At 48.4% G+C, this 13,759-nt stretch overlaps 6 protein-coding genes across 6 annotated transcripts; 2 read left to right on the top strand and 4 right to left on the bottom strand.

Moving 5' to 3' along the window:
- Positions 1 to 9: 9 nt before the first annotated feature.
- On the bottom strand, positions 10 to 1,321 carry BDCG_04736 (mitochondrial F1F0-ATP synthase G subunit). The gene is made up of 3 exons (XM_045420379.1): positions 807 to 1,321; positions 580 to 664; positions 10 to 510 (listed from the first exon to the last, which is right to left on the bottom strand). Exons 1-3 carry the CDS (start codon positions 1,261 to 1,263, stop codon positions 258 to 260), a joined length of 795 nt encoding a protein of 264 aa, XP_045276501.1. The 5' UTR covers positions 1,264 to 1,321; the 3' UTR covers positions 10 to 257.
- Positions 1,322 to 2,028: 707 nt separating this feature from the next.
- On the top strand, positions 2,029 to 3,339 carry BDCG_04735 (uncharacterized protein; the record flags this gene model as incomplete). Its single annotated transcript, XM_045420378.1, has 1 exon — positions 2,029 to 3,339. The coding sequence occupies one exon, from the start codon at positions 2,029 to 2,031 to the stop codon at positions 3,337 to 3,339; it is 1,311 nt and encodes a 436-aa protein (XP_045276500.1).
- Positions 3,340 to 3,861: 522 nt separating this feature from the next.
- Positions 3,862 to 5,133, top strand: BDCG_04734 (L-iditol 2-dehydrogenase; the record flags this gene model as incomplete). The annotated part of the gene is made up of 2 exons (XM_045420377.1): positions 3,862 to 4,028; positions 4,146 to 5,133. 2 exons carry the CDS (start codon positions 3,862 to 3,864, stop codon positions 5,131 to 5,133), a joined length of 1,155 nt encoding a protein of 384 aa, XP_045276499.1.
- A 186-nt stretch (positions 5,134 to 5,319) lies between these two features.
- On the bottom strand, positions 5,320 to 7,054 carry BDCG_04733 (beta-lactamase; the record flags this gene model as incomplete). Its single annotated transcript, XM_045420376.1, has 6 exons — positions 5,320 to 5,463; positions 5,580 to 6,083; positions 6,161 to 6,241; positions 6,306 to 6,457; positions 6,600 to 6,824; positions 6,958 to 7,054. The coding sequence occupies 6 exons, from the start codon at positions 7,052 to 7,054 to the stop codon at positions 5,320 to 5,322; spliced, it is 1,203 nt and encodes a 400-aa protein (XP_045276498.1).
- Positions 7,055 to 8,524: 1,470 nt separating this feature from the next.
- Positions 8,525 to 10,268, bottom strand: BDCG_04732 (fatty acid elongase; the record flags this gene model as incomplete). The annotated part of the gene is made up of 2 exons (XM_045420375.1): positions 8,525 to 9,373; positions 9,507 to 10,268. 2 exons carry the CDS (start codon positions 10,266 to 10,268, stop codon positions 8,525 to 8,527), a joined length of 1,611 nt encoding a protein of 536 aa, XP_045276497.1.
- A 2,045-nt stretch (positions 10,269 to 12,313) lies between these two features.
- Positions 12,314 to 13,432, bottom strand: BDCG_04731 (uncharacterized protein; the record flags this gene model as incomplete). The annotated part of the gene is made up of 1 exon (XM_045420374.1): positions 12,314 to 13,432. One exon carries the CDS (start codon positions 13,430 to 13,432, stop codon positions 12,347 to 12,349), a length of 1,086 nt encoding a protein of 361 aa, XP_045276496.1. The 3' UTR covers positions 12,314 to 12,346.
- Positions 13,433 to 13,759: the final 327 nt, after the last annotated feature.

Genomic DNA, 13,759 nt, shown 5'->3' with positions numbered 1-13,759 from the left:
AAATTGGGATTGCGAAGACAAAATATTTAAATGAGACAGCTATGTTCAATCAAAGGAAATCTAATTTTGAAGTATTTAATCTGACAACAAAATTACACGAAGGGACCCAAGCAGGCGACTCAGCGACCACAGACCAGCTTGGAATTCCATCGTCTATCATACAGCCGGAGGAGAATACGAGAATGGACAAACAAAAAGAGAGTTAGGAGAGAGATATGTTGCAGAGATTTTTAAACGAAAAAACGGGCCTAATTTATCTAATGCGCATGTGCAGTCTCCCCCCGATATCCTACAAGCTTGAATCGCCCGATAATCTCGCCGACGGAGAAAAAGCCAATTACTTCTGCAGTCGTGACACCGACAATGGCCAGTTGCTTTTTATCGACGTTCCGGAGGGAGAGGAGGAAAGATTCTGGGTTGAAAGACTTAGAAATCTGTGACATGAAGGTCTTTGGCTGGCGGAGAGATCTGAGGAGAGGCTGGTAGTATCCTGTGAAAGTGGCCACGCTTCTAAATTTGTACAAGTTAGGTTAGCAATAGATTTCCACATTTGGTAAAACGGATTCCAGCAAGACTTACGGCGGGGACATATTCTGTCCTCTGAACACTATTTTCGACAGCTCCAAGCCAACTCTGGAGTAGTAAATTGTGGGAGGTATTAATGCTGGATCAAGTCGGTTTTGGTCAGCATTTTAGATGTTAAATCGAGGCAGAAATCTCAAGCAAAACATTAAAATATCTCCATTGAGATCTTCAATGATAGTCCCAGAAATGGCGATCCTTGTAGCAAAGAATTGGGTTCTTACAGTCGACGAAAGCGATGAACCTTCCCGTTCGCCCACCTACTCTCCTGAGGGCTCCACCAAGCCCGGAGAGAGCATTGCTAATAGCAGGGCCAGCAGTGGCAGCAGCCTTGGAAATACCGGCAGATGCTTTTGACGCCGCAGAAGTGGCAGCGTCTTTGGATTTAGAAGCAGCCTCGGCCGTTGTTGAGGCAGATCTGAAGGCGGGTTTCCGGATCAGATATCGCGAATGCCGCAGAACGGTGCGGGATGTTGTGGCGGACATAGGGACCGTGGGGATGCGAGCAAGCCGTAGAAAAGAATGACAGACAACGGTGAGGGAGGCCCTGGAGAAGAGGATGGCTCTCAATGGCAGCGGGGTGGAGAGCGATAGCCGGCGTCGTTGACTGGGTCCGAGTTGGATAATTGTTTGAATTTTGGACTTCGGGAAGTTAAGGGAAAAGAAGGAATGCTTGGTCATCAGACACGTGATGGTGATGAGGCTCCTTTGTTTATATGGGAACCTACTCCTCCTTATCGAGCTGACTTCGTTTCCCTTTAATATTATATTATGTATATATATTCCTTTTCAGCCACGATGATCTTCTTAATGGATCAGAGAACAGACTCTAGCTGTTGGGTCTCATGGCTGGGTAGTGACAGTGAGCTTCTTCATCTGCAGAGTCAGTCTCTCAAGGTTGACTATCTGTACCTGTCAATATCAGAGGACGTCGCAGCACAACCTTGCATGACATTAACTTGAATGTCTTTCAAATTCCGGGTTGTTCCTTTACTGAACCATAGACCAAGTTTACGGCCTGGCTTGGTGACGGGTACTATACAATGGGTATAAGTCCCAACGAGCTCACCTTTGTTGTGGAGTCGTATTGAGAGAACGCACAGGGAAGGACTTTGAAGAAGCATGAATACCTCAAATTTGAAAGCTTCATTATCATTCAACCCATCCTACAATTCCCGAATGCCTCAACGGATATTATTTAACTATTAAACGTCTAGAGATTCTTTCAAACCTATTTGCCAAAGTCAGCTTTCAATACCCCTTACGTTCCCTCTGGAATATTCTTTCAGATTCGTTCTTTCACTACGATCTCGCCAGCCATGGAATTTTGCCATGGGTTCACAATGGAACAAGGTGGGTTTTCTTTCTTGTCTATCGCGTTACTTCCTATAAGTGCGTCTATAGCAGAACCCATAGGACGGGAAATTACACTATCGGAAATCGATAATGGTTCAAATGTCCCAAGTAATATTCGACAAGCCATATCCCCTGCCGCAGAAGCGGTCGTGGAAGTTGACTGCACTGCAACGGCTACTTAGCCGTTTCTACCAGAAGCGCAGAGATTCACGCCATGAACACACAGGCCTCCTCTCCAGAGGCAGAGATAGATTCCCTGGCGCAGTAGACACTTCACATCACTTCCTTTATAAACGCCACAAACTTGAATCACCACCGGGCTCGGCTCCATTAAACCTACACCCGAGAAGCCATGACCCCGATCGAAGGAGACAAAACGAAAATTCTAGTTCAAGTCTATTTGTTGAACCGTCTAGAGGGCTGTGCCCTTCAACCCTGTGCATTGCACTCACCGATGCCACGGATATTTCACGAAGTATAGGATTACGAAGAACAAATAGCGTTCGAAACCTGAGAGTTTTAGTGCATGAAGCAGCTATTGCCGCAAAGGCCGACATTAAGGCTACTTGTAATACGAGTACAGTGTCTGTCCCCGAAATGCCGACGAAATTCTTAATAGATTTTCTCGAGGGTAGGGCTGCAATCGAAAACTTGGACCATTTCAATGCTTTTCTCATTGTCAGCACTACGGCCCAAGGAGATCGTGTCCTCTACGCATCGGAGGGCCTATGGTCAGGTGAAGATTTCGAAAATGAAGAACACTTCTTGCATCACAAACGCGCGCTGGACCAAACGAACGATATTATCACCGAGATCGCGGACGATGGGAGCGAGCGGATGCATCTTATGCTATTCGGAGGACTCCCATCTACAGGAGGGCGCACCGGCCTTGTTCTCGCATCACTCATCGACGTAACCAATTTTCTCGACGCCCTCACTTATAGTGATCTCGAAATTGACGTCCTTATACGGCATATCAATTCCACGAGTCCCCAGGATGTAGGCCCAGAAAACAAACCGGAAAATCCATCAGAGACCTCGGACGTCATGCGGCAGCTGGTAAATCATGTCGCTAAAAGTATCCTGGCGCTTTACAAAGATTACTTCATCCTCTCCCAGTCTGCGAATGCGCCGGGGTTTTATGAGATTTCCCATGTTTCGCCTAACCTCTACGTCGGTGGGGAATATGTGACTGGCCACCTGAGTCATACTCCGCAAGACGTGATAAGTCGAATTAGCCTAATGATGGGGCAAGGCAAACGCTTTTTTCTCGAAGTTAAATGGGGCAGTCATGGGAGAGAAAAGCGACTGTATTGTATCCCTATGTTGAGTATGGGTCGCCGGCGCTGGCTCTGCATGCTGGTCGATCTAATCCATCCTATTCTGTGGCAAGAAGAATAGACGAAATGTCCAGCACGGCTCCTGGACACATCGATAAATTTCAGTCTCATAGGGAGAAAGTCCCAAATGTAGATGAACCGGGCACAGCGTTGTTCCCCTGAATGTGCATGGGCTAAACATGGCACGACGTCACCGCGATAAACTTCGTGCCGAGAAGAACCTTGAACCAGCAAACTTTAGCCTTGTTGTTCTTCACCATCAATGATTACACAGCTTCCTCTTGCAATTTCGATTCAAAAATGCCCATGTCATTTATCCTGACTTTCTCCACTTCTTTCACTTTACTATTTCCCTGATTTTGTGGGTCAAATTGCGAGTGCGTCACAATATTATACCTCCATTCGCTGCCCCTCATCGCACCCCACACCTCTGCATTTTGTCTAGCTATGTGTTTATCAAACCTAGATGAAACACCAACAACACTCCTATAAATTCCTACTCACATCATTGCTGCAAAGAACCAAGAGAGAGAAGGAAAGAAGAACCATCTTCCACTTATTGCTTAATGCCACATTGTTAAACATGCCCAACTTCACCGCGCCTTCCAAGCCAAATATAGGAGTTTATACCAACCCAAACCATGATCTCTGGGTGGCAGAAGCCCAACCATCTGTTGAGGATGTGGCCTCTGGAAAGAGCCTGAAGCCTGGCGAAGTCACGATTGAGGTCCGAAGCACAGGTATTTGTGGGTATGTGAGAGTACCATCCGCAAGCGATTATATGCAATCAGCATATGGACAACTGTCAAACGCCATCCCCCCCTTCACTATGACAAAATTTAACTAACCATAAGCATTCCCTCTCAGCTCCGACGTCCATTTCTGGCATGCCGGCTGCATAGGACCCATGGTCGTAACGGACAACCATATCCTCGGCCACGAGTCCGCCGGCACAATCCTTGCCGTCAGCCCTGAGGTCACCTCCCTAAAGCCCGGCGACCGCGTCGCCATCGAGCCTAATATCATCTGCAACGAGTGCGAACCATGCCTTACAGGTCGTTACAACGGCTGCGAGCATGTGCGCTTCCTATCCACACCACCCGTCGACGGACTGCTTCGCCGCTATGTCAACCACCCGGCCATCTGGTGCCATAAGATTGGGGATATGGACTTCGAAGACGGTGCACTACTGGAGCCGCTTAGTGTGGCGCTCGCGGCGGTTGAGCGGGCTGGTTTGCGGCTGGGCGATGCTGTGGCTGTGGCCGGGGCAGGACCGATTGGTCTTGTTACGCTACTCTGTGTGCGGGCGGCGGGGGCTACTCCTATTGTCATCACGGACATTGATGAGGGACGGTTGAGATTTGCGAAACACCTGGTGCCGGATGTGCGGACGTATCGGGTGCGGTTAGGTGATTCGCCTGAGACGACGGCAGCTGGAATCATAAACGAAATGAATGATGGGGTGGAATGTGAAGCTGATACGCTACGGCCGTCACTTGTGATTGAGTGTACGGGCGTTGAGAGCAGTGTTGCTGCGGCAATTTGGAGTGTGAAGTTTGGTGGTAAAGTGTTTGTGGTTGGCGTTGGGAAGAATGAGATGACGATTCCGTTCATGCGGGTCAGCACTTTTGAAATTGACCTGCAATATCAATATCGGTATTGCAACACGTGGCCCCGGGCTATACGGCTGGTGCGCAATGGAGTGATCGACTTGAAGAAGCTAGTTACCCATCGTTTTACTCTGGAGGATGCTGTAAAGGCATTTCAAACAGCTGCGGATCCGAAAACGGGGGCTATCAAGGTGCAAATAATGAGCTCTGAAGAGGATGTTAAGGCTGCGAATATTGGCGCATAAGGGGCTCTGCTTATTTCGAATGGCTACAGCGTGATATCCTTTCGGGGCATTGCACTATCATTCAATACAGTCCAGATATAAACCTGAAGGGAACCCATGAGTATGTACAGGAGTTCGCCAACAATCATGCATCCAGTGGGCAACTAGTTAGCCTGCAGCAAGAAACCATGCGGTTCAATAATATCCCTAATTCCCTTGGCTAAGCTCCCCTCTAAGGTTCTTATACACAACCTCTTCAATTTTATCCGCAACCTCGACCGCAAGCGGATCAACAGGAGGGAGGTAATGGAAAAACAACCCAGCGCAAATGCCAGAATTCCGATCAAGCCACTAGATTTACACCCAACATATATCAGCAAACGAAAGCCCCATGTATGTACGAAGCAGAATAATGATAACGTCAAGAATATAAAAGAGAGATAGTGAAGGAAAGGATCCCAACATACCCAAAACATATTAGTAAGTCCACCACCACCAACGCAATTCGCCGGCCTCATACCAGGCACATCGTCAAGGTTAATGCAGACAGTAAGGCCCATGGTCACCACTTTCCCCGTGGTCAGACTCCTATTCAACCTCTGGCCGCCGGGGGTATTAAATAAGTCGTTTATGAGCTTCTTATCCTCTAGCTGCGGCTTGAAGATCTGCTCCACGCTTTCGGGTTTCAGCACGCTCCCACCGCCGGCAAGCAGCGTTGCTAGCAGCGTGGTGTACTCGCGCGTTGTGGAGTAGAGGCCCGTACCCCCTAGACAGTCGGTTGCGGGAATGGGGTATATGGGAACCGGCATAGGGGTGAATTTTCCCTCGGCATTACGGGAGCTGATTTCGACTCGACGGGCGGCGAAATTGGGGATGTTTTCGGGGCGGAAAGTTGTGGATTTTAATCCCAGCTTGTCGTGGATGTTTTCTTTCATGAACTCTTCGAGGGTTTGTTTGGATACCACTTCCACCTATTAAAAAGGGGGGGCGTGTTAGACAGGGAATATCACCCCGGAAATCTCAGTCCGCTGGGGGGGGGGGGGCTAACCGCTCGACCGGCCCAGTCAACACCAGGGCCATATGCCCAGTTTTCCCCTGGCTCGAAAAGGAGTGGTTGTCGGTATTGCTCCTAGTACGCTAGTTAGTAAACTGTTTATCACATTTTCCTCAGGCAGGATAGCTGCGTTGTATACATAAGAACCATCCATCTTGGTAGTATCCCGCCTCTGGTAGGCATTCCACTTCTGCAAATTCTCACGGGTAAGATGATAAGCAAACCCACTTGAATGCGTAAGGAGCCTCCTTAAAGTGAGCTTCTTCGACGCTTTCCGAACAATCGGTTTCCCTAAACAAAAAACCAAATACCTAAGTAAGTAAAACAATTGCACGAGTTAACCCTGTGCCTCACATCCCTTCTTACTCTTGTAAAATAATAATAATAATAATAATAATAATAAAATCCAAAGACATTTAATTTATTATCTTACCATCCTCCTCAAATCCCTCCAGAATCTCCAGCTCCGCCAACTCTGGTACAACTTTCCCCACATCGTCGTCCAGGGTTATCAGCCCTCGCTCCACCGCCACCATCACAGCAACCGCTGTGAACACTTTGGTCATTGACGCGGTGTAGAAGGGGGTATCTTCCGTCACGGCCTCGCCGGACCCGTCTACCTTGGTATTGCCATGGCTGGATGAGTAGAGGACCTTTCCTGTAATTGGGAGTTGTGCGTAGAATGTGGTTAGTAGAGATGGTAAACACATACATAGGAGAACAATGGAGATGGGCTTGTTTTTTTTTTTTTTTTTTTTCTCCTTTTTTTAATAAGTAAGTTAACCACTTACCAGCCTGATCAACAGCCCTGAAAGTGACGGCGGGGAATGGTGTCGTCGTCGACTTTGAGGCGTATTCTTCAAATATCTTGTTGATTTCTGTCGACATGCTTTTTGGTTATTTTTTTATTTTTATTTTTATTTTTATTTTTTTTTTTCTCTCTGGTTTTCGTAGATTTGTCTAGGTTTCCCACAGCCTGGTTATGGGAGGGGAGGGTATAACTATATAAACAAACACCTCCACCGTTGGAGAGATATCTCCCCGCCTTCAAGAGCAGTCAGCTATCCCCGACTACTAGTTAACTAGTGCTATCGGTAGCTCCATTCTCCCCGCCTTCGAGGCCAGTGTGAACCCCGCTATTATTGCATCTTCTCGCAGGAACTGAGCTGAGTGAGTGTGCATGTCATGTAGATGATGGGTTCGATAGGTTCAACAAATCGTCCAGACCACCCCAATTGTCACCCGTATCTCGCTGCGTAGAGCTCGTATCTAGGAGTTTGCTCCGCAGGGCCTCCTGTCGCTGATTTGCCTGAGTACAGTTACCGCTCGAGTTGACGGACCCGCGGATCATAGGAAGCTCTTTAAGTTAGACCGTCAGTTGGAACAGTCCATTGATGAGGAAAACAAATCTAGAGCAATAAAAAATACAAAATAAGGGAGGGCGTAGGTAGGGAATCCTGATATCCTGAAATCATTGAATGGTATACCTAAAAGAGCTTTTTCAATTCAACCTAATAAAAACAGACGCACCCGACCAGCCAAATGTTGTCCCTTTGTTAGTTCCCCTTTCTTTTCCTTTTTGTGCACGCCTACCCAAAATTAAAACACCAAATTCAAAGAAAATCAACGAGCTATCCCACCGAACGGGGATAGGAAGAGTCATTGTCATGAAGTAGTATGCCCGTCTCAGAAGGTTTTGTTTTTTTTTCCTGGTCGAATAATGGATTTTCGGCTAGCCTTGAGGCATGAAAGTAATCGTTGAAAAGACTGCGAAAGGAAATAACAAAACCAAGAACGGAAATGTCCAAAGAACAAACAGCCAAGTGAAAGAGAAAGCCATCCCATCCGAATTAACACCCCGGGCCAGAACATATCCGACCTACGTATGAAGACTAAATACTAAATACCAAAACTATACCGAAACAATCAAACGCAGAAACAGAAAAAGGACACGGTCAAAGGGAATAACACAAGAGTGAGAAGAAAAAGATTTTTTTTTTTCACCACCCATCATGCTCTCTGATTCCCGACATGTGCGCCGTAGCCCATCTGTTCGCCCTCCCCAACCTGACGGGGGTCTAGTTTGAAAGTTTTGTTGGGGGTTAGGAGGGATCAAAGGAAACTTCCTAACTCGCGTCAAGAACGCCCGCTTACCCGTGGGTTCGCCATCGTTCAGAAACATCATCGAAATAAACTTGCATATCGTACACTCCTAACCTACTAGATGCATATCCATTCCAGTTCAGCGCCAACTTCCCCAATCGGCCATGCTGTCGTATGATGCCTTGTTTTCTCTCATGTGCGTGGTTGTAGATTTCTCTTTTAGTCATGACACGGTTCAGATGACGTGGATGGCGATCATGATGTGGAGGATGATGTTGCCTCTGTTCCTTCTACGGCAACGGCAGCATATGAGGGAGCCGCTAAATGTGGTCCGCGTGGGTGGGGATCAATGGCAGCGGTCCGCCTCTCAACTTTTAGCTGCTTGGCAGTCATGATGTTATCGATGTTCGCTTCGTAGGCTTCCGGGTGTGGGGTGCTAGTGCCAGATTCATCTACCACGTCGGTAGCTCCGCCGTCGTCGCCGTGCATTTCGATCACGGCGTTCCGGATTTCACGGGTAACTCCCTTGAAAGCATCCATGCCGGCCTTCTCAGCGGCGTGCACGTGGGTTTGGTGTTTGCCGCCTTGTTCAGTGCGGTGGAGGTAGGAGCGCACGAAGAAGCGGACAAAGAGGAAGGTCAGAGGCAGGAGGTAGATGACGTTGAGCGAGACCGCGAAGGCTTGACCAGTGGTATCTAGGCAGGTGAAGGTGCGAGGCTCCAAGCCACTCCGGATTTCCTGCTTCCCAAGAACAGCCTGGGCTGCTTGACCTCCATCTACGCCAAATAGTTTTCCATCCGTATTGAGGACGTTTTCGGCAACACCTTGAGCTCCAGCTGCGCGAAGAGCCAGCTTTTTGAGCCAAGGACCCATACCACCAGCAGTGCTGTTTGGCGCGGCAGCCACGGCACCGGGTATGGCGGAAGCGAGGGGTCTCATAGCAACCGGATGCGGAACAGTAACTGGGAATGTATAGGAAATGAAAAGATAGGAAGCGGCCAAGGTAGTGCCAATCAAGAACTGGGTGATCTGCATGGTGGTTAGACTGCGCTTGATGCCAACAGGCACTCGAACGGATAGTGCAGTCAATGTGTAATAGAAATACTATTTGAAAAAAAAAAAAAAAAAAAAAAAAAAATCGGTTAGTTTTAGACAGCCGTTCTATCCCAATTGATATAGCAAATAATCGGATAAATATGGGAAATGGTGGCAAGGCTTGGAAGTAAGAAATACGTACCATCATAGCGTGAATGGCAGAGTTGAAGAGGGCGAAGATCCAAATAGGGGCGGCCATGTATCTAATTCCAGCCCACATACACATCATTGCGCCAGCGTGGTGATAGGTCTGGAGAGTTGAACTATTTTTTCCCTTGGCCAGGATGATGGCGGTGTCGAGAACCTCATAGAACTTGGAAAGATAGAAAAGCCAGCCGAAGAAGGCCAATCCTTGATTCCAAAGGCGGCCGAGGTCTGTGGGATCGGGAACACCCTCTGGGCTTAGTGTGTATAGCGGGCTGGTCATAGTCCATTTTTCAGCGTTGCGATCATACACAGCAGCATTGCCCATGCCACGGGGCCCGTTGATTTTGCAGAGCATATCGACGATCCTCACGAGGTTGTGCTTCTCAGTTCGTTCAGGCCAAGACAGGTAGAAGGTGCGGACCATGCCGACAAAAGTCCAAAGAGAGTAGATGGTCAGGAAGATATTGTGGAGGATGACAAAGAGCTTGAAGGCTCTCGTCTTGCTAAAGGCCCATGGTTTGTTACCCCTCTGTTTATTGACATAGTTCATTGCGACGACGGTTGTAGCATAGATGGCGGCAACGGTCAGGGGGACCTGGGGTTCTAGAAGCTTGCGATAGAGGCTTGTGGAGATGTTGAAGGGTTGATTCCATGTGCGCTCAGCAACTGTGGGCGGTGGGATGGTCTCTGGGAGAGGAGAAGGAGGGAACTTGAAAAAAGAGGCGGGAGGGAGGCGTATATGGACGGAGGCACTCATGGCTGCGGTATTGTTGGGTAGTCAATCAACAATCAACACGCGGCGAAATGAATGGTGTAGCAGAGGACGGCTCAAAGCAGCCACCACCGAATCGAAGCTGGATGATAGATATAGTTATTTTGCTAGTTAGAGTGATAGCAATCGCGCGGTAAGTCGCAGGCAACGGTAACAGCTCTGGAAAGGTAGCAGGCAGGCAAGTTGAATGGACGAGGAAGAGGTGGAGGCGTTGAGAGCTGCGACAAAACAGATATATGGGAGGGAAAAAAAAAAAAGAAAGAAAAGAGAGTTGATGATGATGTTATAATATCATCATAACTTGGCAACGGTCCGTCCAGAACAAGTCCAAAGTCAAAAAGTAGGAAAAAGGAAGAACAGGAAGAACAGGAAGAACACGGCTCAAGACAACAACAAACTAAAACAACAAATTATTGGAATAAATAAGTAAATAAGTTGGAAAAGCAGGAGCAGCGGGAGGCAATTGGGAGAAGAAAGCGAGACACACAAAGAATCGAGGAGAGATAGATAGATAGTTTTATAAGCAAGCAGGGAAGGAGAAGGAAACCAAAGAAGATATTCATTCATTCCCCTAGATCTCCAGATCGGTCAGGAAGAGAAAAGAAAAAAGAAAAAAGAAAAGAGAAAAGAGAATATTAAGAGAGTGGGGAGGGAGGATGTCGGCGTGCTTCTTACTGCGTTATCGTATCTCCATCGCGGTCTGGTCTGGTCTGGTCTGGCGGGTAAAATACGGAGTAAATATACGGGGAGAAAGAAGTTCAGGGGGATTGGATTGGATTGGATTGGATTGTTGGGAAAAATCGCACGGCGCTCTTCCAAGGGAAACGAAACCAGGGCCCAGACTTGAGTTATTTTTGAGTATTTAGTTATTTAAGTCGCACGAAGTAACCTTGGGATTCCTGCATATCCAGTAAGTTGAGCCTGGGGTAGCGGAATAAGCAGAGAGAGAGAGGAGAGAGAGATAGTAATTTACACACCACCACCCCCCCCCCAAAGAGAGAACGAGATATCGCATCCTCTTTCTTGGCTGCTGCTGCTGCTGTTGCCACGGCGGGCAAATTTTTGGGTTTACTACAAGTATGTGTGATGATTGTGAAGATGTCCTTTTCACTTGCAATTGGCACAGCATGAGTGAGAGTACCCCATTATTGTTGATTGTTGAAAAGGCATGTGAATGACACTCAGAGCTACATATTGATTGCTCATTGGTGTTCAATCATGGCGATATCATTGATGTCGTTGATGTCAATGTCGCGTTTTCTGTTTCTGTTTCTGTTGATGTTTTCTTTTTTTTTTTTTTGTTGAATCTAGATTGCCTTTTCGGGACTAGCGTGGTGGGCCCATTTGCCGCTCAGCCTCAGCCGCGAGTCACTTGATCTCCGCTGACTCAGCACATCCCAAACCAACCTCAGCCCTAAGGGAAAGCCCTAAATTGCCGGATTCGGAGAGAGAGAGAGAACTGATGTAATATTGTAGTAAATACTACTGCGTAACTATGTACTATACTACTTAGCTGCTTTAAATTCTTATACATTACAGGAGGTGGAAAACAAAGGAGTGTTTGTTAAATTTCATTTCTATCGCTGTACCATACCTACCTGTTTCCTTTTTCTTGTTGAGCCCCGAATTAGCGTCTGGCGATTCTTGTTGGGGACCGAGAACCCGCATTTGCTGGAGTTTTTGGAATGTTCCTCGGCGCTTCTTTCTGCGGTAGTCCTAGCCCTACATGTGACATGTGATGTCATGTGATGTGATGTCACCGCCGAACCTAACTATATTCCATGGATAAAGGAGGATAAAACGGGGACAAATAAAAGAGTAGTTACCTAGGTATTCTTTCATATCAACTTCCGTGTCGATGGAACCACTGATGTCATTATTCTGTCGACTTGCACTGAGAAATCAATCAATTTTCTCTTAATCTTAAATAATAACCTTTGGCAATATAAACATGCTGTGAACTTGACCATTGCAATAATAACCCCCCCCCACCCCCCCCCCCAAAAAAAAAAAAAAAAAAAAAAAAAAAACCGCTGCGTAACAATCGCTTTCTGAACCAAACCTCACCAGCTAGAACAAACCCCTTCCAAGCCGACGTCAACAACACCTCGCTCTGACCCATCCCTCAGCTGACTCCTGCCCACAGGCCTATACACCTTCACAACCCCCTCCACCATCTCCCTCAAGTTATACTCCCCCTCCGCCACCACCCTTCGAACCTTCGCGTTCTGTTCTGCCACTTCAACAACCTCCTCCCCTGCCCCTCCCCGCCCACTTCTCACCCCTACAACAACAGCCGTATGCCGTCCAACTCTCACATTCTCCTCCCCCCTCCCCAACCCCCCAAGCACCTCCACCACCCTCACCCTCCGAAAATGCCCATCCTCAATCTCCAGCACATCCCCCGACATCACCCCCGCTAGCCCTAGTATCCCCTCAACCGGTATCCCACCTCCGGCCTCCCACTCAAGCACACATGCCCCATGTCTCCGCCCAACACTCCGCATCGGCGCCTCGTACCCCGCCATCTCTGCCGCCCGCCCCGCACCCTTCAGCGCCTCCGCCGCTAGCGTCCAGCACTCGCCGTCCCCCACAGTCCTGCCCATGTGCTCCCGACAGTACGAGACGATGTGCGGTCCGTACCGGTGCGCGGCGAGTTGCAGTTGCACCTGTACCTGTATATCGCTTAACCTGCCACCTTCATCATCATCATCATCTTCTTCTTTTTTTTCTTCTTCTTCTACTTTCCCATGGGGAAGAACAACAACAAGCTTCTGCTCCCCCCGCACCGTCCCACGGATATCCGCCGAGTTCCACCGGACGCGCACCTTGGTTATCGTGCGCCGGTCGCTGACGTCCCATTGAACGGCGCCAATGAGCGTCCAGTCTTGGCTGCCGCGCGGGCACAGTGAATCGATGCACTCCCACTCGTAGTTCGTGCGCAGGATCGGGGTGGGGAGCTCGCGGAGGGCCGGGTAGGGGAATGTAGGCGGCGTAGTAGCGAACCAGTTCTCGTCGAGGTTGAGCGGGATGGTGAAGAGCTGGCTTTGCGGGGTTGGAGGGGGAGCGGGAGGGGGACTCCCCGGTGGTGGGGTTCTGGGAATGGGAGGGCCGCCGAGGCGGGTTGGGGGCTGACTGATCTGGATCATGTTGGGTGGGCTGGTTCTATGTTTTTAAATATCTGTGGTACCTGTATAAGGTGTGATGTGCAAGCAGATATTTTGAATATTTGCTCGAACCTGGAGTTGGCAAGAGAAGTGGGAGGAGCAAGAAACACTGCGGTGGGAGAGTTTTGGATATTTATATACGTACACCAGAGCCGATATTGAGAGACAATTAATGGGCAGGATGAGTGAAGAAGCACCGTGAATAAACAATTTATACAACGGCCGACAAAGAGCAGACAACAAATTTCAGAAATGCAAGATTCCTCCATCTCCCCGTGGTTTCCCATACCCACCACAGCTCATGATGAA

Source organism: Blastomyces dermatitidis (assembly GCF_000003525.1).
Source record: "Blastomyces dermatitidis ER-3 genomic scaffold supercont1.5, whole genome shotgun sequence".
Lineage (NCBI taxonomy): Eukaryota > Fungi > Ascomycota > Eurotiomycetes > Onygenales > Ajellomycetaceae > Blastomyces > Blastomyces dermatitidis.
Note: the sequence above shows the minus strand (reverse complement) of the source record. Positions and strands in the feature narration are given on the sequence as shown.

What these genes read in the sequence shown, in the direction of transcription:
- BDCG_04736 (XM_045420379.1), bottom strand. Translation starts at nt 1,263, where the DNA reads ATGACCAAGCATTCCTTCTTTTCCCTTAACTTCCCGAAGTCCAAAATT. An exon ending in GTTCATCGCTTTCGTCGACT is followed by an intron (nt 665 to 806) that starts GTAAGAACCCAA and finishes GACTTGATCCAG; the next exon opens with CATTAATACCTCCCACAATT. An exon ending in GGACAGAATATGTCCCCGCC is followed by an intron (nt 511 to 579) that starts GTAAGTCTTGCT and finishes GTACAAATTTAG; the next exon opens with AAGCGTGGCCACTTTCACAG.